This window comes from Pan paniscus, chromosome 8 (assembly GCF_029289425.2).
Source record: "Pan paniscus chromosome 8, NHGRI_mPanPan1-v2.0_pri, whole genome shotgun sequence".
Classification (NCBI taxonomy): Eukaryota; Metazoa; Chordata; class Mammalia; order Primates; family Hominidae; genus Pan; species Pan paniscus.
Window position 1 is genome coordinate 129,104,713 of NC_073257.2, and position 25,482 is coordinate 129,130,194.

Here is a 25,482-nt window from a genome sequence, read left to right on the forward strand (position 1 = left end):
AACACATCCTTTTGGCAGGGGTGGCAGTGGTGGGGTACCTTATGTACAGAGCAGTGAGTTGATCCTCTGCCCAGTTCTGAGCAGACTGTGGTGCCCATTTCTTGGTTTCTTTTCACTTATTTCCACTTTTCCACTTCATCCTAGATCCCCCATTCCTGGCCCCCTCCTGGAGAAGGGGATCCAATTCCGATGTACTTGATTCATACCCTTGGATGGGGACGAAGCCTCCAAAAATGTAGTGGTGCCCATCTGCTTCTTATGTACCCACCTGGAATTATGCTATAGAACTTGCCCTCCTCCTCCTCCCAAGACCCAAGGCCTCCTAAAATCTGCCTGTGGAGATGTGTGCAACGCAGTGCACAGCTTCTATGGCTCCATGGTACTCTACAGTTGCGTCCTCCACATTTCACTTACATCGTCCCTAGTGAGGCAAACCCAGGTTGCGTCAGCTCCCCACTGCTGCACACGACATGGCAATGACCATCCTTATCTATGCCCCTTAGGTTCTGAGTAGGGATTTCTCAGAGACAAACAGGACACACACACACACAGAGAAAGAGAGAGACAGAGAGACCGCAGCCTACCTTCGGGTCCCTGTTCTGGGCCCTCTCACTTCCTACTCTCCAGCCACGGTGTGGGGAGCGGGCAGACCCTCCCTCAAGCCATGCAGTAATCCTCCCACTAGCATCTTGTCTTTGCTCTTCTAGGAGGAGGTTGGCAAGGAGCTCTTGAGGGTCTTGCCCAAAAGGCACTTGCTCTACCCAGTCTGAAGATGACGCAAACAAATCCTGTCTAGGTGTAGCCCTCCTAGGAAAGTTCAGCTGAGGCTGCCAGCCCTGGAAATTCAGGGGACTGGGATACAGGCCATGGGAGCCACCTGGGGCTATGTACAAATGGGATGGAATTTCCCACAAAGCGCAGTGGTAACTGTCTCAGTGACTTCCCTGGTGTGTCCTGAAACGTACAACGTATCCTACATTTACCCAGGCTCTTCCTGGGAGCAACTCTTTGTGCAGGGGCTCTTCTGTGGGTAGCCTCTGGGGGGGCTTTTAAATCTGGCTTCTTGGTTTGAGCAAAAGATGGCAGAGAGAGAGGGAGAGAGAGAGAGAACTCTGGATCAGAGGGTGGGCACTTACTTAATTCCACCAAAAAGTTCCTGATTGCTCTCCAGAAAGGCTGCACCAGTCCCCATGCACCCCAAGGAAAGTACTCTCATTTCCCTATATTTTCACCAACAAATGGTCTCACCCAACTTCCTATTGTTGCCAGTGCTCCAGGTGTAGGGCTGTGTCTCAACCTCATTTTAATAGGCATTTCTCTGATTACTAGCGTATGAGTGTCTCTTCATGAGCTTGGTAGCTATCTGGGCTCCCCCTTCTGTGACCTATCTGTTCCGATCCTGTGCCAGCTCGCTGGCTCCTGCCTGGCTACTCTACTCTCCCTTCCTTCCCTGTCTGTGTGATAACTAGTACGCCAGGTTGGGCTAGGCTAGGAACCACTGAGTCTCTTGGGATGGTTTTGTTCGTTTCTGCTCTGACCCATTATTTGAATGTCACAGCTTAATGCCCAGGAGGTGAGGGTACTGTCCTTGTTTCCAAGTTCTCTGGTGGGGGAGCACCTGAGGATTTTTCCCCCAGGAAACACCTACACCTTCCCTGTATCCAGCACTTTCCATTTTCCAGTAACAGAGAACACCTAATGGATGTCAGGCACTAGGCAAGGCCCATCCCACTTTCTCACTAAAACTACGCTGGAGGGAGGGACTGTTATCCTGCTGGAGAGACAGATAAGAAACAGGTATGTAAAGGTCAAGTAGAATGACCAAGGTCACGTAACTTGTAAGAGACCCCACTAGGATGCTGTCTACAGCTTAAACTGTTAGTGCATCTCCAGTAATGTCTATTTCAAATAACTGCTATGTCCCAGGTGGCTACTTCCTAAATAGAATTTAGAAATTATCATTCTCAATTATTGAAATGTAATGAAAAAGTAAACTCGGGTACCACCTTTGTACCTCCTCAGTCCCCAGTGTCTAAAAAAGGTGCAAGTGAGTGGAGGGAGAGGAGGGAGAGTTACTTTCCTCTAGAGAGGAAGTAACTCTAGAGGAAGTAATGTTTCTTTGAGGGTTACTCAAAGGAGGAAGTGAAGTAAAAAGGAGAAGTAACACCTTCATGAGGGTTTATAAGGGAGGGGCCTGTCTGATGCTGGACAGCATGCTTTCCTCCAGGAAGTGACGCCGGGACTGATAGTGAATGAGGAAATAACTAGAAAAGAAGACGAAGCGGAAAGAAAATGTGCAAAGGCCCTGGGGCAGAGAAATGCTGAGAGGAACCACTGTGGCCAGAGGGGGAAGGCGAGGGCTAAGATGTATGAGAAGTGGCCGTGGAGGCTCTTCAGCCTGGAATGGCAGGACACTGAGTGTATATGAAGATGTCCCGAGCCGTTTGAGACCCTCAATTTTCATGTCTTCCATTCTAAAGCTTATCTGGCTGATATGGACCTGGGTGGGGACATGCACATGCTCCTGCATGGCCTCCCCTCTCTACAGTCTCCCATCTTCCCCTGGGCAAAGAAAGGCTCCCTTCCTATCTAACCTGAGTCTGACCCCCTTCCTGTATACAGTGTCCTGAGGCACAAAAACATCCTCGGCACCAAACAGAGACACTTTTGGTGTCTCTTTCAGCAAGACTCCAAAAATCCCCTCTCTATCCATCCCTTAAGTAATGCACTTTTAAGACAATTTTCCTTTTTATGTTTAATAATTATTTATCAGAATACATATTTGTGTATGATGTCTTGATCACTTAAATACCATTAATCATTGTTATAATCACATAATCCTAAAGAGAATTTTAGAGCCTTATTAATTAATCATTAATTAATTTTTGAGGCAGGGTCTTGCTCTGTTGCCCAGGCTAGAGTGCAGTGGTGTGATCATGGCTCACTGCAGCCTTGACTTCCTGGGCTCAAGTGATCCTCCCACCCCAGCCTTCCAAGTAACTGGGACCACAGGTGGGTACCACGATGCTCGACTAAATTTTAAACTTTTTTGTAGAGGGTCTCACTATCTTGCCCAGGCTGGTCTCAAACTCCTGGCCTCAAGAGATCCTCCCACCTCAGCCTACCAAAATGCTGGGATTACAGGCATGAGTTACTGTGCCTAAACTTTTTTTTATACTTTCAACTTTTGTTTTGGATTCAGGGGGTACATGTGCAGGGTTGTTACATTGGTATATTGAGTGACGTTGAGGTGTGGGGTATGATTGATCCTGTCCCCCTGGTAGTGAGCATAGTACCCAAGAGTTAGTTTTTCAACCTTTTCCCCCCTCCCTCCCTTTCCCCTTTAGTAGTCCCCAGGGTCTGTTGTTGCCATCTTTATGTCCATGTGTAGAAAATTTTAAAAAGCTAATGCATGTTCACATATTTATTGTGGTTCACATAATAGATAGGTGATGAATACAGAATTTAAACAATAAAAGCATTAGGGTAGGATAAAATTCTGTTGGAAACAGAATGGAAACATATTTAAAAGAGGTAAAGGACATAATGTAAATATTTTGACTGTTAAAGGGATACTTGTTTATATTCTTAAGTATAACATGGCAGTTTTGTGTTCTTATACAAATTCCTTTGGGTATATTTAAGAGAGAGAGATAATAATTTTGTACATAAAGGTCAATAAATACAATATACCCTATGTAAATATATGATTAAAAAACTCATTTTAGATGCCAACTTGAAAATGTGTAAAGCAAACATATTGTTAAACATTTTTTAGGGGGTTTCAACAAAAAGTCTGTTATAGGCCATAGTGATCTAGGGGTGGTGACAGTGATCCGGAGGCGGGAACGCTGGGCTGGCATTGTCCCTGGAGCCATCTACATCCAGCTGGCTGGGCTGGAGTTTGGTGTGGCTTCCAGTGTTCACCGCTATGATGCTGCTATCAGGTCAGAATGTCAGCAGGGATTTGTCTGGGCTTTACTGTCTCCCCAGCATTAACCATAGTGCCTGGCACGTAGTAAGAGCTCAACACATATTCACCGCATGAATGAGGGGCCGGCACTTACGGAGCTCTCACTTTGTGCCAGGCACTGTGCTAAGAGCTGCCTATGCATTCCCCTGGAATTCTCACAACCACGCTGCAGTAGGTCCAGTGAGTATCCCCATTCCAGAGATGGCGAAACTAAGCCACAAAGAGGATACATAACCAGCCCAAGGCCACCAGTCAAGGAAGTAGCAGACTGGGACCTGGGCATCCTGGCAGGCACCCTTTACCATAATGCCTCTCTGTCCCCATGTGGTCCCTGGGGTAGGGTCCGCATCCTTGGGTTCTGAAACTCCAGAGCAAGCACTCTGGGGCACTCCCTGAGTGATACCCTCCTGCCATCTTAAACGGCTCTCTGCCATCTGCTTCCTCCTCCTAAGTGGTTTTCCTTCTGTCCTCCCTGTTTAATGTTTAAGTTGCACACATCCTGCGACATCCTGGAGACCCATGTTCCTGACCTACTTACCTATTCAACCATCTCTTCTCACACATGGGGTAGCAATGGGAAGCACAGGGGGTCTCTGCAAGGGAGTAGGGAGGTGGAGAGAGCGGGGGCAGCCACACATCACACTGCTGTTCTCAGTGGCCTCCTGCTGTCAACAAGCTAACATTAATAAAACAAGGCCACTCTTCTGCTAAGAGACTGTGACAGGGTAACATTTATTCTAGGTGGCTTTCCAAGAAAACAGCTCTTGCTCCCACGGTCCCCTCGGAGGGCCTGCAGAGCTCCAGCGATGTCAGAGGGCATCTGTTTGTTTCTCCTTTGCTTATAAAAGGGACCTGGAAATCAAAGGCAGGCTCTTAGCCCTTAGCAGTGAGGATGACAGCTCTGCACCAGCCACACGCAGGCCCCTGGCTCTAGGAACCACCTCTCACCCAGACGCCCAGGCACAGCATGGTGGGGAGAGAGTACAGGACACAGGGCCTAGGCCTGCTGCCCTGCCCACAGCCAGCCCCCTAGCCTTTTCTCTGAGGCCAGGTGTACTCACCTAGCCTCCAGGGTCCCCTGCTCAGTGGTCCCAGAGGCCCAAACCCACTGCTCCCACTTTCTGAGACCTGGGACCCTCACCTCCCCAACTCCCACCATAGGGCGACACTGAAAAGTGTCCCCTTCCCCCCCCCCCCCCGTTTCCATGTCACCAGCTCTTGAGGATGCCCAAAGCTCAAAGGCTCCTCCGAGTGGCACCCCGCAACGGGCTGCAGAGGTCGGAGAGGGGAGGGGATGGTGGGTGCAAACGGTGGCTTCTTCAGGAAAGAGAAGCCTGTCCCTGGCTCCCAGCACCTGTCACCCCTGGCGATCTCACCCCGCGGCCATCATTCCCGTCCTCACGGCCCATTTCAGGGACACTGAGGCTCAAAGAGCCACGTGATTTATTCAAAGCAGCTCGAGCGACCACTTGGAGCCACAAGAAAGCCCTGGTCCGTGCCTCCTCGCCTTGGTCCCTGGCCCTTCACTCTTCGTCCAGGCTCTCTGACCTCTTTCCCTCTGCGCCCCTGCCTCTTCCCCAGGCCTGGGTCCCCAAGGCACTCGGCCACGCGCTGGGTCCGGGGAAAAGGCGCGGCCGCGGCCGAGGCGGGGACAGGGAGGCGGCGGCCCCTCCTGCGCAGCGACGGCGCGGGCGGGCGGAGGCCGGGGCGCCCCAGCCCCCCGCCCCCGCTCCCTCCGGCCGTGACGTCAGAGCCGGACGGGGTAAACTGAGCGGCGGCGGCGGGGCGCTGGGGCGGAGACTGCGACCCGGAGCCGCCCGGACTGACGGAGCCCACTGCGGTGCGGGCGTTGGCGCGGGCACGGAGGACCCGGGCAGGCATCGCAAGCGACCCCGAGGTAACGCGGCCCCGGTTCCCTGCTCGCAGGGCGCGGTGCCGGAGGGGAGCGGGCCAGGGGGAGGCAGGGAGGCAGGGAGGCCCCCAGAGCTAGGCGGGCGGGGCTGCGGGGACCCCGGGGCAGCCGGGGCGCAGGGCTAAGGGCGCAAGGTGCACGGTGCCGAGCGTGCAGTTTGGGAGGTGGCACAGTTGGGGGCGGCGGGGATCAGGGCAGCGTCCTCGGGGTTCTAGGTTGGGTCTCCAGATTGGGTCCCCGACGGCGCTCGCGGGCGCTCTTTCCAGGGAGCGCGGGCTCTCGTGGGGACGCGCTCGAGGCAGGTGAGCCGAGGCTGGGGCGCCCGGGGGTGTCCCCGGATGCCGGTGCGCGCGGCTCCCTGACCCGCCCTTCCGCGGCCTGGGGGACGGGAGAATGGGGGGGGTCCCCGGCCGCCTTGGGTCCTCACCGCGCACCGCGCCCGCAGCGGAGCCCCGGAGCCATGGCCCTGAGCGAGCTGGCGCTGGTCCGCTGGCTGCAGGAGAGCCGCCGCTCGCGGAAGCTCATCCTGTTCATCGTGTTCCTGGCGCTGCTGCTGGACAACATGCTGCTCACTGTCGTGGGTATGTGCGGACAGGGCACCCCTGCCCCGGCACCCCAGCCCCAGCGCCCCTTCCCCGGCACTCCACTTACCCCTGCGCGGTCCCGGAGCTCCGCCAAGGCCCGGGAAAGTTGGAGAACTCGCTTTGCAAAAAAGACATCCCCTCCAGGCTGCCGCGCCGGGGCTAGGAGGAGCCGCGTTGGTGGCTTCGCTTTCCTGATGCTCGGGTCAAAAACTGTGACATCCGATAAGACCCAGAACTTATGTTTCCCCCTGATAATTTCCCGCATCCTCTTGCCTGCTTTCACTGCGATGAAAAAGATTTCTGTTCCAGAAGAGAAATTCCTAAAGTTCAAAATTACGTGTTAGAATAATTATTGGGCTACTCGAAAAGGCAGGTTAATAATTTAGTGTAGTACCTAAAAGAGCAAGTTTCGATCCCTTACTCCAAAAACGAGACATTTAGATATACTGTATTAGTGAATGACTTGAGATGGAAATATTTCAGGAACCATTGCAAGAACAATTTGAACAATGTTGGTTTTATTATTTTTCCTATAATGGAATTTTGAAAAATTAAATAATCGAAATCCAGGTCTCTTAATTAGGCCCATTAACAGAGAAGTATTTGGCATGCATTTCCTTAAAAAAAAAAAATCCCAGTTTTTAATGAATGAAAAAAAAATCACAACTCATTTAGACTGTAAGTGGTGGGAGCTGTTTCCTTTCTCTCCATTTGCAGGTTTTCTCACAGCAGTTTTCAGAGCATCTGATAGGTTTCATCTCAAGGAGTTATCAGAGCCGTGGAGCTCATCCCTGTTCAGTACCAACGGCATTAGTTCTGCTTCGGCTCGAATGCTCCATTGGACACATGAGCTCACAGCTTCGATTATATGTTTCACAATTTAATTTGTATTTTTTGTTGTTGCTTTTTATTTTGGTTTTTGTTTGTTTTTTTGAAATGGAGTCTCACTCTGTTGCCCAGGCTGGAGGGCAGTGGCACAGTCTTGGCTCACTGCAACCTCCACCTCCCGGGTTCAAGTGATTCTCCTGCATTAGCCTCCCAAGTAGCTGGGTTACCGGCATGCCCCACCAAAGCTGGCTAATTTTTGTATTTTTATTAGAGACAGGATTTTGCCATGTTGGCCAGGCTGGTCTTGAACTCCTGACCTCAGGCGATCTACCCGCCTCGACCTCCCAAAGTGCTGGGATTACAGGCCTGAGCCACCGTGCCCGGCCTGTTTCAGTTTTGCTTTTTCCTTGTGAAAGCCTTAGGAATTCTTAAATCTTACAAGTTGTAGGAAAAATTGCAGATTCCCACTCACGTAATAGAAGGATGAAGTGGGCCTGTTGCAGAATTTCCAAGTTATTACTTCCTGCAGGTTAATTTTTTTCTAAGACACATAATGAAGTGTAGTTTTCTGTTTCCTTGATTCATTCATTTGAAAGTCTTTTGAGCCTCTCTTTCTTAGAAGCACTGGTTGACTCCAGGTCAGCACTCTCTTAACGTCAGACCACATTTTGCTTTTCTGAAATATTCCTTGAAGGAACAATGTGGAAGAAACCCACAAATGACAGAATCTCTGGGACCAGTCAGTTCAGCACAGCAGCTGCCTTTTGAGAGGAGACAGTTCTCAGGGCCGTTGGGGGCATGGTTCTTTCTAGTGAGCTAAGTAAAGTGAACTTGCTCCAATGTCGTTGTGGACATATGGCACAGGGCTCCTGTTTTGGGGTAGACCTGTCACCCTCTGGACCTCTTCTGGCATTTGACACAACCATAGTTTTGTTGTTGTTATTGTTGTTTTGTTTGTTTGAGACAGAGTCTCACTCTGTCACCCAGGCTGGAGTGCAGTGGTGCAATCTTGGCTCACTGCAACTTCCACCTCCCAGGTTCAAGCGATCCTCCTTTCTCAGCCTCCCAAGGAGCTGGGATTACAGGTGGGTGCCACCACGCCCAGCTAATTTTTGTATTTTTAGTAGAGAGAGGGTTTCTCCATGTTGGCCAGGCTGATCTCGAACTCCTGACCTCAGGTGATCCACCTGCCTCAGCTTCCCAAAGTCCTGGAATTACAGGTGTGAGCCACTGCTCCCTGCCGACACAACCATAGTTTTTTGCTGGCTTTTTTCCTGGAGAGGGTTTCAGTGTGATCACCACCTTGCCATTCTGCTCTTATCCCCAGTCCCCATCATCCCAAGTTATCTGTACAGCATTAAGCATGAGAAGAATGCTACAGAAATCCAGACGGCCAGGCCAGTGCACACGGCCTCCATCTCAGACAGCTTCCAGAGCATCTTCTCCTATTATGATAACTCGACTATGGTCACCGGGAATGCTACCAGAGACCTGACACTTCATCAGACCGCCACACAGCACATGGTGACCAACGCGTCCGCTGTTCCTTCCGACTGTCCCAGTGAAGACAAAGACCTCCTGAATGAAAACGTGCAAGTTGGTCTGTTGTTTGCCTCGAAAGCCACCGTCCAGCTCATCACCAACCCTTTCATAGGACTACTGACCAACAGGTAGGGCAGACTACTTTAGTCAAAGAGTTTGATATTTGTATCAGTCCTAGCTTATGTCCTTCCTGGAATTCTGCTTCTTACTCATTGGTGAGAGTCTGGAAAATCCATGGTGGGTGAGCTGGGGAAAACCCAGTCCCCTTCCCCTATGTCTCTGTTCCCAGATAACCACAATTTCCTATTCTATTCTCCCTTCTGTTGCTCAACAAGTAAGAAAATATTAAGGAAGACAGAATAAAGAGGACCTCTTCCACCAAGTGGGAGGACTTTGGCCTGTCTAAATGCCAGGTTTCGTAAGTGCATTTGTCAGAATGGCCCTTGGCAGCAGGAACTCTACAGCCGCCATGGCTGTCATCCTATTTTATGAGCCATGTGGCCTCCTCTTATCTCCTACCTCAGGCCATGCACTTCTCTGTAGAGAGCCAAGGTGTCTTCTTTTGGAACTGGCATGTTAAAGCCTCTCACAGATACCAGGTAGGGAGTGTGGGAAAAGGTTGGACGCACTGGTGCGCAGATGGAGCCCCGAGTTGATGCCGAGGTCACGGGCTGTGTTCTTCCCTTCTGCTGGCTACGTAGCCACGTCCACGTGCATGAAAGGAAGAGAACTGAGGCTGTTGTCTGGATAATCCAAGCTGCCCAAACTAGCTTCAGATGAATCAGGCTGTTCTAGATTTTTTTGAACCCACATTGTTTGGAATAACTGTTTACTTCTCCACTGTTGGTGAAGTGTTTGTTCTTCTGTAGCTGAGGTGGACCAGTTCTGCCTGGTCCGTGGGGGCTCAAAGCTCAGGACAAGGGCCTTGCAGCTGAGAGGAGGAGGCAGGCCCCCAAGGTGTCAGTGCAAGGAGTGGGAGCTGGTACAGTTAAGTGTTGGTGGTGGGCTGCCAAGTGCGCAGTGTAGCTACCTAGGTGAAAGTTACAAAACACCAGAAATGGTGGGGAGGGGTGTGCCCAGAGTCCTACCTGCAGACCAGGCCCAGAAGCAGGAACAAAGACTAGACTAGAGATGGAAGAGATGGTGGCGAGGAGAGGGTGGAACTAAGGAGGCAGGGGAAACCAGGGCTGGGCTAGGCTGTAAGAGGCCCCAAGTGCTGGGCTGAGCAAGGAGTGGGATTCTGTGTGGGGCAGTTGGGAGGCATTAGAAATTCCAAAGCCAAAAAGAAATGAGTGAATCAAGCACTATTTTAAGCAGGGTAGGTGGGCAGGGAGCAGGGAGCAGGGAGAACTTCACATTTCCTCTGCCTTTGGCGTGGGGAGTGGGGCGCAGGACTGGCTGCATAATTTGTGGGTCTCAGTGCAAAATGAAAATGTGTGCCCCACATTCAAACATTATGAAACACTTCAAGGTGGCAACAGAGCATTAAATCAACCAAGCTCTGAGAGCAGAGCCCTGTGCGACTCTAGGGTTAAGGGCACCGAGAGGTGAGGAAGCCTGGGGTGGTGGCTGGGGCTCAAGGAGGGGATGGCAGATCTGGCCTTCCGCCAGCACAAGCTGCCTTGGACACATGGAGCTTGAGTCGGACAGGAGCACATTCTCAACATCTGCAGTTGAATTTTCTGGATGGAAGGGTGCCATTGAATTGATTTCAACAATCTCAAGCCATGTCCAGCCCTCTAGTCTGTGCAGAGCAATATTCTAAGGCTGCTACATAAAATATGCTAAGCAAATTAACCCAGCGAAGGGCTGACTGTGAGCCCATTAAGAAGGTGACATTCAGTGACTCCTCTGTTCTCAGGAGAAAAACCAAACAGACCTCAGTAGTTGCAGGATTGTTTTCTTTCCTTTTTTCAAGACTAAGAATGCTTCTTAAAATGCATCTGGTATAATTACAGAAAATAGCTCAGGGTTTTGTATTCTGAGAAAGCAAACAGCTCAAATATTGTATGTGAAAATTGAGGACATTATCGTAATAATACCTTGCCAATCACTTGGGTGGAACGTTACTAGCCGTACAGTGTAATACTTAGAAATTCGGCTGAAATGATGTGAGTACTCCAATCTTCCAAACGCAAATGGCAAATGAAAAGCTTTTTTAAAAATCCCATTCTTATTTTTAATGCTTTGCTTATGCCATGGGGAAGAAGCTTGTTTAAAACCAGTGAGCCCTTTCCCCTGTTAAATACTCCAACGGCTTTGAGGCTGTAGCCACACCAGGCTCATGTTTGGGACTTCAAAAACATTATCTTCCATTTTGTGACTTGTGAAATTTAGTCTATTCTCATGGTGAGTAATCCACTTTAGAAATTATCTAGAGCAAAATTGTAATCCCCAACTGTTTTGTCCAGCTACCGAGTAAATTTGAAAATGATTTTCTAGTGCTGCCTGGTAATATGGAAGGACAAACAAATTTTTTTTTTCTTTTTTTTTGCTCTGTCACCCAGGCTGGAGTGCAGCAGTGTGATCTTGGCTCACTGCAACCTCCACCTCCTGGATTCAAGCAATTCACATGTCTCAGTCTCCTCAGTAGCTGGGATTACAGGCGTGCACCACTATGCCTGGCTAAGTTTTGTATTTTTTGGTAGAGATGAGGTTTCACCATGTTGGCCAAGCTGGTGTCGAACTCCTGACCTCAGGTGATCTGCCCACCTCGGCCTCCCAAAGTGCTGGGATTACAGGCGTGAGCCACCGCCCTCAGCGAGCAAATAAATTTTCATATTGTGATCCTGATTTGTAATTTGTCTCATAATTTCCAAGCCCAGTAGATATGAATTTGGGGACTGGGCAGCTCTTCTGGACACTCCAAGATTCTGCTTCCCACCACAGTTCAGATGGATTCAGAGAAGGGACAAATGTGCATTCCATTTGCCTTTAATTGTCTTCAAGGAGTTAACTTGTGAGCCATTGCAAACAGTCTTTTGATGTAAACTGTGCCAATCACATCCTCCATGAGCAAGATGTATGACTCAAGTCTTCAGTGTTGTAAACAAATGTGTTGAAAGGCTTTTTAAAATTGGTTAATATGTTTCTGATTAAAGAGTAGTTAAAAATATGGAGCATCAGAGCTTGCAGAGATTTTTCCTGAAAGCTTTTGGGCCAGTCCTAGCATTTTATAGGCAAAGGAGTTTGCAGTTCAGGAGGAGAAAGCATTTACCACAACAGTGGCAGGACTGTAGCCACGTGTTCCGACTGTCCCATTTCAAGCTTTGTTCTTCCCCCCTTCCTGTTCTTCCCACCTGCTTACAATTATACAGCTTGTACTTTTAGCTACTAGAAATAAAGAATGCAGCTCAAAATCTGTCTGTCTTGCACTGACTTGGGCTCTTCCTGGTTGTACCAGGCAGAGCTGCTGAAGACCCAGTGAGTTGCTGATTTTGCTACTTTTAATCAATGAGCAGAGAGTTTAGAAAAGATCAGCCTGATTCCTGTGGACATGGAACCTCCCTGGTCCCTGAAATATTCAGTCTTTTTCCAGTCCCTGATGTGAACTGGTCCAGCCTCGTGCATCCATAAAGATGTGTGGGGAAAGCTTCCTATAGTCAGGCTGGGCAGAGCTATTCTTTTCCAAAGCTGCTTGTTTTAACTGAAGTGGGACCCACTCTGAATCGAGACATTCTACAGCACACCACACCATAACTGGAATCCTCTATTCACAGTCGTGATGGTGCCATGTGTGTGGCTTTTGTGGGTAGGAGTCACAAAATGTAGGCCGCCTGTTTATTTATTCATTTATTTAGACAGGGTCTCGCTCTATTGCCCAGGCTGGAGTGCAGTGGGGCTATCTCAGCTCACTGCAACCTCTGCCTCCCAGGTTCAAGCAATTCTCCTGCCTCAGCCTCCCGAGTAGCTGAGACTACATGTCACCACGCCTGGCTAATTTTTTTTGTATTTTAGTAGAGATGGGGTTTCAGCGTTTGGCCAGGCTGATCTCGAACTCCTGACCTCAAGTGATCCTCCTGCCTCAGCCTCTCAAAGTGCTGGGATTACAGGCGTGAGCCACCATGCCCGGCCCTGTCTGTTGTTTTTAAATATTCGATAAGTTCTCACACCAAACCCTGAAAATATAGAGTAACAATTCTTGGGTTCATTTAACTGCTAATAGGATGCACATTCTTCCTGTTTCATTTGTTATTCAGATACTGTATTTCTGCTGAAAATATATGACCAGTTAGGTGGCAAAAACCTTTGATTTGGGTGTGTGTAGTGATCACCTGGCCAATAGCACACTTTCCAAGAAAGCCTGAGGTTGCTGGATTGACCTGATTTCCATGTTGGAGCCTCTTGCCTCTTATTTTATAATTTTGGCTGAACTATTCATTTCATGATTTCAGTTGTGTGCAGGTGGTACCAGAAATTATACTAGTGATACTTGGTCATCATTTGGTCTAAGAAGCAAATTTTAGATATATATGTACATAAGAGGAATGTTCCAGGCACATGAACAATGGGGCAACACGTTTACATTTCTCTCTTCCCTCAGTCAGGTAACGATATGGCATTGTGGTCTTGCTTAGCATAAGGTTGAAATAATAGTTGCATCTTCAGAACCAAAAGATATTCCACACCAAACGACTGGCTTGGGAAAGAGTTAACTTCATTGCTGGGGACCGTTTCCCTTGCTTCCTTCTTAGCTTGTCATTGTCTCGGTGATCTGCTTTTTATCAAGCCAGCGTCAATGGCTTAATTTATTTCCATAGTTACTTAGTATATTTGAAAGCAGTTCTTTTTCCTTGCAAATCTTAGCTAACATCTGAACGACAAGGAGGAAGCCACAGGGCATGAAATCTCTACGAAATCTACCGTGGTTTTATTTTATTTTTTTGCTAGCTTCAGCCAGTGGGTCTGAAGTGGGCTGTGTAGGAACAAGCAGTGACCTTTTCAGCTTCTCTATGGACAGGGAAACCGGCTCTATGTTCTGAGAAGCGATCTCCCATCCTGGATGTAGTTAGGATGGTAGGGAGGGCTTGACGAGTCTTTGCTTCTGAAATCAGAGGAAACTGGCTGTGGAATTAGAACATTCCTAGGAGAAGCAAAGGCTCTGTTAAGCTATGTGTCAGAGAACAGGGCTCACGCCCAGGAAAGTGAGAAGTCCGTGCCCCCTGGAACTCTCTGGTAGCTGAAAAAGACAAGCAGAACCTAAGAATTTTGACAAGCGGAATCGAAGAATTTTATTTACTAAATGATTGACAAACCTCCTACTATATCCAGGCAAATTGAAGATATCATTCCATTTACTGACATTCATTTACTGCACACCTTTTAGGAGTGTGTAGGGATCACTGGAAGGGAGCTGTTGTCTCTCGTTGCATCTGGTGATAGTTTGCACCCTTCGGGGCTCTGTAGTCTGTATGCTTCTTGTAATTTACCATGGTAGAGGAAACTGTGGTTTTAGCAATCATGAGAAGAGAGCTTCTATTAGTCTCTATGGCAAGGATACGCTAATTATTAACACTAGAGAAGTATTGTCTTCATTGGCCATTTAGGGACAGATGGGGTTTCTCCAATGACTAAGTATATATAATTAACATAACTTTTATTGTTTTACATGTTTTTCTAGGGATTCATTATGTGATTTTTAGTCTTACTCAAATTGGATTAACTGCTTCGTGATGCTCTGTAGAGGATGACCGTGGGCCAGGATGACATTTGGCTAAAGGTTTGCTGAATCAGATCTGGCTCTGCTTAGCGATACTTTAATTGAGATGGCCCTGAATTGAGACAAGGGGGGCAACTCAGACACAGATTGTGACTAATGTCAGTTGAGTTTCTGTCTGTTTAGGAGATACTGTGGGGAAGCAGAAAGGGTTTGGTCCTTCTGCCTACCACTCAATGACTAGGGGCGCTGGACGACCCTCCTTCTATGGTGGGTGCCTGAGGGGCCAGAAGAGTTTGAGGACGGAGACCCAGGAGCTTCCCAGGGAGTCTTCTTTGCCTTGAAGCCGAGCTCTGGGGAAAAATGATGCCCAGCGCTTACCACTGAGCAGCCCGTGCAGTGGCTTGGCCTGTGTTGAAAGTGCAGGCACAGGTGTGTCCGGTACCGAGGAGGCGGCAACATGAGCCTGGTTGTATCTGAAGCCATTGGCTTGCTCTGCAGCCATGGGTGAGCCACTCTGTCTCTGAACCTCAGCTTTCTCATCTAAGGTGAGGGTTTGGACTGGCTAGCCCTTGAGTTTCCTTCTAGCTTTGATATTCGTTTATTCCATACATGCATTGTTAAAATCCCAAAGAAAATTAAAAAGAAAAACAGTAGCTGCAGTGTTTCTAAAGAAAACACAGCACCTCGAATGGTAAAAAGAACCCTCTGTGGGCACAAACCCTGTGGTTTTCAGTGAAACTGTGCACTCTCCATCCCATGTGCTCCAGCATCCCCACCCAGGTGCACATCAGCAGGGCCTAGCACATGTTAACACACTCAAGGTATGCCCGTAGCCTTGAATTTGGGGCAAGTAATTCACCTCCCCGAGCCTCAGTGTTGATCCTCTGAAAAATGGGTAGAACCAGCTACCCTCCCTTGGAATCTCAGGCCACCCAGCATGCTGGTTCCCTGCCTACAGTCGTGGGAATGTCTGAGTCTTCAGGTAGGGAGGGACCTCAGTGGCTTCCAGCCCACCACAGCTGTGCCCTGATGGGTTACCTGGAATACTGGCTGGACCGAACAGTGGGCACAGTATGGCTGGTGGTATGGGGGCCACAGACAAGGGTTGTCACATTTTATTGAGTTTTGTCCTGAAACCACCCAGTGTTTCTGCCTACAGTCTGGGAAAGGGCCACAGATGTCTTATTTGCCTTCAGGGATGTCCCTGCAGCCTGAAGGGTTCCATATTAGAGCCTTATAAATAGCCAAAATGAAGAACTGGTGAAACAAGAGTGAAGCCCCTAATTCCAATAGCTTTGATATGTATTGGTACTTCAACAACTAGATTTTCCAAATATATATTGAGCAGAGGGAGAAGCCTGTGTTTATTCCAGGACAGCCAGGAAGATTGTCATATGCCCGTTCTTTCATGGGACAAACTGTAGTTGCTGAAAATAAATTGCCTGTGAGTTCTCCTCTCTGAGCCTCCTGGACGTTTCCTGATTCAGTATCCTGCAGTACCGTGTGAGCCCCCGGTGTTGGGTTTCTTTTGTCCACATGAATAAGGGGTACAGAAAATCAGCTCTGGGTGGGCTGAGACAGAAGAAGCTGCCACCCGATGGCCATCTGAACTGCGGGTCAGAATCCTGGCCTCTTCTCTGGTTTACCCAATTTGCTTGGAGCCCCACTTTGTGAATTACAAGCTCATCTCTGTTCACAGCAGGGGAATCTTTGCATGGTTTGTGGGAGGGGACTGACTGTCTGGGAATCTGTCATGCTTGTGAGTTACTCTCTGTATTTTTGGTATTTGGTTTCTGGATACAGGTGAAGCAGTTAAAAAATATTTGAATATGGTCAAGAGAACTTTTGGAAAGATTCTATTTAAAGCTATATATGCCGTTTGGGTACTGGCGGAGGTGGTAAAATTTACAAGGAAAAGCCATGTGGGAATGGCCCAGGCGAAATTAGTCTGATGACACCTGATAAGTAATGACAGATATCATGATGTCATGCCTCAGTTTCCTCATCTGTAACATAAGGAGGTGAAATAGGGCCCTTATTAAATCATGACTAAATCTGGTGGGTGTAAATGCTTGGAGAACTGAGTGTAAACTTTAAATGAAGGTGCTATGATTATTTTTTATTTATTTATTTTTTGAGACAGAATCTCGCTCTGTCACCCAGGCTGGAGTGCAGTGGCACGATCTCAGCACACTACATCCTCCGCCTTCTAGGTTCAAGCAATTCTCGTGCCTCAGCCTCCCAAGTAGTTGGGATTACAGGTGCGCACTACCATGCCTGACTCATTTTTTGTATTTTTTTTTTTTTTTTTTTTTAGTACAGACAGGGTTTTGCCATGTTGCCCAGGCTGGTCTTGAACTCCTGAGCTCAGGTGATCTGCCCGCCTCGGCCTCCCAAAGTGCCAGGATTACAGGCATGAGCCATCATGCTCAGCCGATTACAATTTTTTATTAAAGCCTGGAATGGAAGAACCCTTCCACCCTTCCAGGCTGTTGCCAGAGCTCAGGATGCTTGGCCCTTCTGCCTTCCTGGATTCATTTGATTCCTCTCCAGGTTCCTGAGGGTCCAGAGCTAGAGACAGAAGAGACTTAGAGATGTTTCAGGCTCTTCTGGGTTGGAGCAAACCTTCAGTTGGGCAAGAGCTCAGCCACTGTTGGCTTCCTCTCAAGGCAGAGGGGCTGGGAAGCTGCCTGTACCCTCATGCCCCACCCACAGAGCAGGGACCCAGCTGTCTACTTGATCCAGCAGAAACAGAGGACAAAGAAGAAAGAGAATGAGGGAGGAGATGACATTTCTTAGGCACCTTCTATGCTCTAGGCACTGGTGTTAACAGTTTAACATCCATATCTCTTTCTGTACTCCAGTCCTGGGAGGTGGGAGGTGGTCTCTCCGAGGGACTGAGAGGAGACCTCCCTAGATTAAGTGGCAGGGTCACGTGTCCAGCCAGACATGGCATAGGGGAATGCCAGGGTCTTTCCACCAGCCCTGTTGACCTGGCGCCAGAGTCCTAGGTGAGCAGTGGTCTCACGGAGCAATTTGGATTTTGAAATTTTGCACAGAAAATGAGACTTTGTCTTTCTAGGTTGGCCTCATGGGGTCAACGGGAAGGCAGATCTTAACATCTTGCTTCCTAATGCCTCTTAGACATACTGCAGTCTGCCAGTGGAATCACTTGATGGCCTTTTACCCGAATCATTTGATTGCAGTGGCTCCTTTGGGAGAGCTTTAGCAAAGACTATAATTAAAGGAATCATTTTTTAAAAATGACAGAAATAGGGGCCGTGTATTTTGGATGTGTTCTGGGTTACTTGCCAATATTGTGTTAACATTTATTCCAAACAAATTTCTGTTCACAGTGGCAGTCCATAAATGTATTCACGTTCCAAGACAGTCAAACACAAAAAGGTCACATAGGAAGCACTGAGTATATGAATTTTCAGAAAAGTCCACCAAACACTTATCTGTCTGATCCCAAAGGGTAGCCAGGAGAAAATCAATATAAAGCCTTAAAAAAATAGCCTGCAGTCACCAGATTTGTCTGATGTTTGTGTTTTGCAGAATTGGCTATCCAATTCCCATATTTGCGGGATTCTGCATCATGTTCGTCTCAACAATTAGTAAGTGTCTGCTGTTTTCCTTCTGAGTGTGGGTCTCATCAGGGTGGGCATTGATGCCCATGAGCTGGGAATTAAGAATACAACCTAAGAAGAGGGGGGCGTGGTTGGCTCATGCCTGTAATCCGAGCACTTTGGGAGGCTGAGGTGGGCGGATCATCTGAGGTCAGGAGTTCGAGACCAACCTGGCCAACATGGCAAAACCCCGTCTCTACTAAAAATACAAAAGGTAGCCAGGTGTGGTGGCATGCACCTATAGTCCCAGCTACTGGGGAGGCTGAGGCAGGAGAATCACTTGAACCTGGAAGACGGAGGTTGCAGTAAGCCGAGATTGCACCACTGCACTGCAGCCTGGGCGACAGAGCAAGACTCCATCTCAAAAAAAAAGTATATGGCCTGGGAGGTTTGTGTATTGGCAACAATTGCAGAAAGGAATTGATAGCTTTTTAGGGAACAAAAGCACAGGGTGGCTAACATGCAAATGCTCCACTGGGTTAAGGGGGGCTTCTGAAACGTCCCTGTTTGGGACGGTTGTGTCCCAGCAGCACTGATGTGTGGTCTTGGACCCCCTCTCTCGGCAGTGTTTGCCTTCTCCAGCAGCTATGCCTTCCTGCTGATTGCCAGGTCGCTGCAGGGCATCGGCTCGTCCTGCTCCTCTGTGGCTGGTAGGTGTGGAATGCCTGAGTGAGTTTGTGAGGGGCCCCTTGCAGAGTGAGCTGGACTCATTCAGGGAATTCAGGTATTGGTGGTGGTTGGGGTGCTGGGGATTCTTGGAGAAGGCACCCACTTTCCTCTTGGGTTCTGCTTGGTCTTACATTTTAGTGAATCTGACAGGTTTGGGAAGATCACAAGGCTGGCTGGAGAGGGAAGGCGAGTCACGCATTATTCTTTTGCTGTTTCCCGGAGCTGGCCTGTTGACTACTTCTTTCCCTGTGTAGGGATGGGCATGCTTGCCAGTGTCTACACAGATGATGAAGAGAGAGGCAACGTCATGGGAATCGCCTTGGGAGGCCTGGCCATGGGGGTCTTAGGTGGGTAAGGCCCCTGTGTAGGCAAACTGGCAAGAGGGGCCTGCCTGGTGCTGGACAGTGGCAGTCCTCGCCCCGTGACCCTGGCGCAGTTTGCACTAACACAGAGGTCCCCTTTTTATTTTTTTCCTTTCCTGCTTTCATGGAGACTTTGAAAAATGGTAGGAAGAGCCCTGAGCTGGGGGTGGAGGGGATCAGGACTTCCCCTGCCTCTGCTCCAAACCTCCCTGGGCCCAGATGGAAAACCAAAGGTTGAACAGGATGGTCTGCCAGACCCTTTCCTCGGGAACATTCAGTGAGTTGTGATCACGGAGAACCTTGCTTTCTGGGTCTGCCTCCCCCAGCTGCCCTGGCTGACTTCCCAGACCAGGGGACAAACATCTTCCCTGAGAGGGATTCAGAGCCTTTTCCTTCCTCTTCCGATTTCCCGCCTGCTTCCAGGAGCCTGCAGCCTTGCCTGCGCTGGTGTACAAGGAGCGAAGTCTCTGTTTACACATTTTCCTGTGCAGTGGAAGCAGCCCAGCCCTGGGCCTGGATCTTGTTTCTCTCGGGCCTTTGCTTTCAGGGTGACCTTTATAGACTCTTGCCCATTTCTTAGGAAAAGCCACTTGGAGGAAGTTGCCAAGACAAGTGAACTCTAACCGAACAGAACAATAGGGCAGCCACCCCAAAGCCTTATTGGAACAAAGTAGAGAGAGAAACACAAGAGTCAAATAGATGGTTCTAGTACAGGGAGAGGGCATGTGTCCCAGGGGTGGTGTCCCCACTTTCTCTCCCTGCAGTGGGCCCCCCCTTCGGGAGTGTGCTCTATGAGTTTGTGGGGAAGACGGCTCCGTTCCTGGTGCTGGCCGCCCTGGTACTCTTGGATGGAGGTGAGTGAGTCCACGTGGGCGCCTTGCCATGACCTTGGCATCGTGCTGGCACGCGCTTGGGCCACACCTGCTTTCTGAAGAGGGGCTTGTCTTTTTTATTTTTATTTTTTAGCTATTCAGCTCTTTGTGCTCCAGCCGTCCCGGGTGCAGCCAGAGGTAAGCGGCTGGGAATGAGGGCCCTGGGGGAGGGGGCATGGTGCTGCTTCTGACCTGTGTTTTTTTCTTGACAGAGTCAGAAGGGGACACCCCTAACCACGCTGCTGAAGGACCCGTACATCCTCATTGCTGCAGGTGGGGCTCTGTGGGTCTTCTGAGTCAGGGGAATGCGAGGTGATGGCCGCGTGTTGGAGGCAGGGGTGGATGGCCAGGGCTGATTTTCGTTTTGCTGCTAGAAATGTTGGGCTATATAAAAAAACAGAAAAGGCAAAGAGGCTACAAGTCAAAGGAAATGGTTTTCTTCCGCCATTGCTTTCTGACACTCAGCCAAGGCCCTTTTTGTCTCATTTGGGGAAAATCAAAATGGCGTATGCTGGGCTCTGCAGAGCTGCCTGGGTCCTGGGGATGCCCAGCTGGGTTTGTTTGGAGCTAAGCTTGCCCACTGTGTTTGTATGGAAGGCCATCATTGTTTGGCCTTGAACTTTCCGGAAGGAGTCCTTGGCCTCAAGGCAAGGGTCCCCGGTGGGCAGTCTGACTCACCTTGGCATATATGAATAGAAACTGACAGCAGAGCCCCACAGGGACCAGAGGGGCTCCCTTCTTGCAGAGAGCATCCCTGCCGAGCAGCAGGGAGGCCGTTCAAACACCCTTTGGCTAAAGGACATGCTTTGGCCTAGAGGGACTAAAAGAAAGCACTGGGGTTTTGTGACTCTTGGGAAGGATAATGGTCTGCATCTATCCAAGGGACTGTTCCCCAAGACTGTCCCAGTGGTAGGAGGCTGCCTGCTTTGCCAGGCCCCGGGCTGCCTAACCAGGGACCAGCCTTGTGTAGGTGTTGCTGGGCCTCAGTACCAAGGTAAGCAGACCCTTGGGGTCAGGCCAGGAGAAGGTCTGGCTGCGCGCTGATGTGTTGGTCTCTGGGGCAGCCTGCACTGTAGCACTGGACCCAGTTAGGGTTAGACTTGTCTAAGCACGGCTCCCTAACACAGGTAGGCTGGAGGGCGCCTGGGAGAACTGGGCACCAGTAGTTAAGTTCAGCCTTTGTCAACCCTCAGGCTGGTTTTGTTTAACCCTTCTGCTGCTGGATTTGATTAGGGCAGCAGGTATATAACCCTGGCCAAGACCCTGTCTATCATGCTTGCTGGCCAAAGGGATATGGAGGTGGCATGGTGACTTATTCATGCAGTGACGTCTGCAAGATGCAGGGGGCATCCCAGAGCTCAGATGCTTCTGGAACCCTGGCATCTGAGGTGGGGACGAGGAGGTATGGTGAGGGACGGGGGCTCCAGAAATGTGACTCCCTGAACCTTGGGCACGTCTGAGCAGGGCTGTGCAGCCTGGGCCTGTCCTGTCTTGGGCTTCCCTGGAACCTCACTGCCTAGTACCTGCTCACAGGAGACACAAAGATGCTACCCAGCACTCCTGGACTGTCATCGACACTTCCAGACAGCCCGACTGGGGAAGGGAGTTGAGAGCCAAGTGGCTGTCCACTTGAGGGAAGTCCTGCCATTGATATGCTCTGCCTTTAAGTCTCATGTCGAATGAACCGACCTTTCTTCACCATATGTGCACCTTCATCACGATTGTACAATATTCTTTGAATTTGTTGTAGCAAATTAGAGGTTCCAAGAGGCACAACACGGGAAGTTCCCAGAACGATGGAGAACAGTTCCGTGGGTCTTTTTGCAGATAGTTCTATATTTACAAAGGGTTCTGGTTAAGAGATCATGAATATTTGCATAGGTGCCCTTATGTACCGCTGAACCCCGCCCCCTCCACCTAACGGCATGCCTGTACTGAATGCACCTGATCCTGCTTGGATTTTCTGGCATTTCTAGGTATCATTAGAAATGCCCACGTATATTGCACAGTAAAACACAGATGCGAGAGCCTCAGGCTGCCCCGAGACTGTGTGTGGTCTGGAAGTGGCCTGATTGCTGGGTGGCCCCAAGCAAGCTACTGCATTAATAAACTGGGCTTCCTTTCTTCATTGATAAAACCATAATTGGGTAGGTTAAACCAAAGGATCTCTAGGGCTGCCTCCAGTCCAAACCTTGTCTCTGGGATTCTAGTTGTTTAAAATGAGGACGACGACGACCATGATGATGATGATTATGGTAAACAGCCTTTGCTGTCCCCTTGATATGTGATTTATCCTTTACTTAATGAAAGTAGAAGTTGCGGTTATCTGAGCTGTAGGCGCATGGAGTCTAACTGTGCCTGGAAATGAGAGGGGAGGCAGAAGCCACTACAAAGCCCTTTCCTCCCTTACAGGCTCCATCTGCTTTGCAAACATGGGCATCGCCATGCTGGAGCCAGCCCTGCCCATCTGGATGATGGAGACCATGTGTTCCCGAAAGTGGCAGCTGGGTAAGGACTGGGGTGGGCTCTTCTGATTCAAGAGCATTTGTCCCCAGGGCAGCCTTTGTCCCCAAGGCATCCCTGCTGAGTTGCCCTTACGGGGATGATAAAGTGATTGCTTCTGTTTGACTCTTAATGGGGTCATTGCTTAGGGCAGCCTTGGGGTCTGTTTGTTCTCTGGTTTATCCATCATCCCTGAGGGGTGCAGAACTCACACAGACACATCAGATCTGGGGAGAAATGAGAGTAAAAATACAGTCAGCATCTTCCCCTGTTTCTGAACTGGACTAACTGGACAGCCATAAAATTTATGTGAAAGAGACTAATAACAAACTAATTGTTAAAAGGATTAATTCTTAAAAAGTATTTTTAATTTTGAAAAGTAATACATGCTTATTGTAACAAAATCAAAGTGTGCTGATTGAGGACGTAAAACATTTTTAAATTTCATGCTCATCTTTCTCCCTCCCCCAGCCCATCCCCTGTGATATTCACTGTTAACAGTTCTATGTCTTTTTCTAGATGGTTCTGTGTTTACCACCCTATTGCATGAAATGCCTAAAAATCCAACCAAGTGAATTTTGCCATTTACATCACTGTGTGACCTCTTGTTTTTCCTTCATGCAATTTTGTGGCCATGTTTCCGTGTCAGAACACGTAGATTTACTTTTTAAAATTAATTAAATTTTATTTTTTTATCAAAGTTACACACATACATAATTGTAAGTCAAAGATAAAAGAATTATAAGGAAAAACAGCTGTCTTTTTCCCACGCCTCTTGATCCCCAAAGCCCTTCAGATTCCATCACTTTCAACGTTTTTAGATCTTTCTTCTGCTGATACCCTTATGTCTCTAAATAATATGTGTACACCCCCAACTCTTTTTTTTTTTTTTTTTTTGAGACAGAGTCTCACTCTGTCACCCAGGCTGGAGTGCAGTGGCACGATCTCCACTCACTGCAACCTCCGCCTCCCGGGTTCAAGCGATTCTCCTGCCTCAGCCTCCCGAGTACCTGGGATTACAGGCACGTGCCACCACACCTGGCTAATGACACCCCCTTTTAAAAAATTTTCCAATTTCTGACATTGTCCACCAGCTTCCTAATACAGTAGATGGGGATTATTTAATGCCGTTGCAGCGCCACATAGAAGTATCAAACAACCAGCTCACGCATTTTCCCACCTTCTGTCCTCCCTGAATAATTGCATTACAGCTTCTTGTTAGACTGGCATTCAGCACTGACATTATTGTGACTGGGTGATTATTGTTCACAGCTGACTGAGCTATGTAGGGTACTGTGATTAATTTCCTTTCTTTTTGCAAATTTAATTTTCCTGGAGTTAGTCATTGCCTTGTCCTTTCATTTTCTTAATGTTTTATGTAGTGTTTATGAATATATCCACCAAAGTTTCTGGCAAAGATGAAAAATTCTCCAATTGCAGTCAAGTGTTGGCAAACCTGATCTTTCTGTGTATTTGCTCGTTTGTGGATGTCTGTCCTAGGTCTTCGGTCTAGACTTTCCTTCCCCATCACCCCAGCATCTTCTGTGCCTCTCTTCTGTTTCCTGTATTCCTTGCCCTTGACTGACTTCCTCCTTATTGTAGAGCATAGCCTCCCACAGTTTCCTGAGAGAGTGTGCGTGGCAGGTAAAGGTCTCTGAGACCCTGCATAGTTGCAAATATTTTACCCTTATCCTACACTTGGTTGACTTTGTCTGCGTGTATAATTCTTGGTTGGAAATCATTTCCCTTGGGAGTTTTCGGGCCACTGTTCTGTTGTCTTCTAGCATCCAGGGTTGCTGTGGGGGATGCCAGTGTTGCCCTCATTCCTGAGCCTCTGTAGGAGCCCGAGGGACCTTTACTTCTTCTCTAGGTTATAAAAGTCCATGTTGATGATTTGCAGTGGGGTCTGTTTTCCTCCTCTGGGCTGAACACTTGCTTAATCAGCCCTTTCACTTGGGGAACCCCATGTTACAATTCTGGGGAGATTCTTTGTATTATTACTTTAATGAATCCCCCTATTTTCTCTCCTGTTTTACTCCAGTTGGCTGAGTGTTAGACTCCCTACTTTTATTCTTCTAATTTCTTGTCTTTCCCCTTTTCCATTGAGTTATTCCTGTTCATCTTTTAAACTGCCTATTGAGTTTTTAAAATGGATGCTATCATATCTTAAATCTGAAGAGCCTTTTGTATATACTCTAAGTGTTTTGGGGTTTTTTGATGAGGTTGTTATTGCAATAACACCCTCGCACCATGTTCCTGTTTCAGCCTCTTGTGTTGCCCCTGGTTGCCATTCTGGTTAATTTCTGTAGAGAAACTGTCTCCTGCCAGGGTGAAGGCTGGAGTGCTGGGGGTCCCACTGCTCTTAACACAGCCTCTCTGCCTGCTTTCATGTTGCCAGCCTCTGCTTTCAGCCCCATCTTCACAGTACCCGAAGCTTCAGTTCCTTTCTGGCTGTGAGGCACAACGGTTCTTGCGTCTTGCTGGCCTCACCATTTGCAGGTGGAAGATTCCAGCATTCTCTGTGGTGTCCTCTGCTCACTTCTTCCTCGTATTGTCCCTTCTCCTCTCCCACTCTGTTTGTCCTCAGGAAGGTATGGGGGTGGAAGGGGGCATAGGCTGTGTGTCTAGAATTTTCTTCTATTCCTTTGCTAGCATTTAAATGGACTTTGAGGTGGGAGTGGAGAAAAACTATAGATTCAGTCTGCCCTGTTTAACTGGAAACCTTTTATTCTTTTTAATGGTTGCATATTGTTTTATTGTTAAAATAAAACAACATATAACTGTTGAAATCCTCAGCCAGTCCCTATTATTGGGCATTTGGGCTCATTTTGTTGCCAGAAAAGGGATCTCAATCCAGACCCCAAGATAAAGTTTTGGGAAATCACTCAGGAAGGAATTCAAGGCATGTCACAGAACACAGCAGAAGAGGCAAGTTTATTAGAAACAACTC

The 25,482-nt window shown here is 48.6% G+C and overlaps 1 protein-coding gene across 1 annotated transcript in view; it reads left to right on the plus strand.

The window, feature by feature from the left end:
- Positions 1–5,757: 5,757 nt before the first annotated feature.
- The window catches only part of SLC18A2 (solute carrier family 18 member A2), a 39,458-nt gene continuing 19,733 nt past the window's right edge, over positions 5,758–25,482 (plus strand). The window contains exons 1-10 of the mRNA XM_003825631.7: positions 5,758–5,870; positions 6,331–6,466; positions 8,625–8,967; positions 18,057–18,115; positions 18,694–18,777; positions 19,051–19,143; positions 19,923–20,012; positions 20,125–20,168; positions 20,243–20,303; positions 22,443–22,538. Of these exons, the coding sequence (XP_003825679.1) occupies positions 6,346–6,466; positions 8,625–8,967; positions 18,057–18,115; positions 18,694–18,777; positions 19,051–19,143; positions 19,923–20,012; positions 20,125–20,168; positions 20,243–20,303; positions 22,443–22,538 (991 nt within the window). The 5' untranslated portion in view covers positions 5,758–5,870; positions 6,331–6,345. The remainder of the gene's footprint in view (positions 5,871–6,330; positions 6,467–8,624; positions 8,968–18,056; positions 18,116–18,693; positions 18,778–19,050; positions 19,144–19,922; positions 20,013–20,124; positions 20,169–20,242; positions 20,304–22,442; positions 22,539–25,482) is intronic.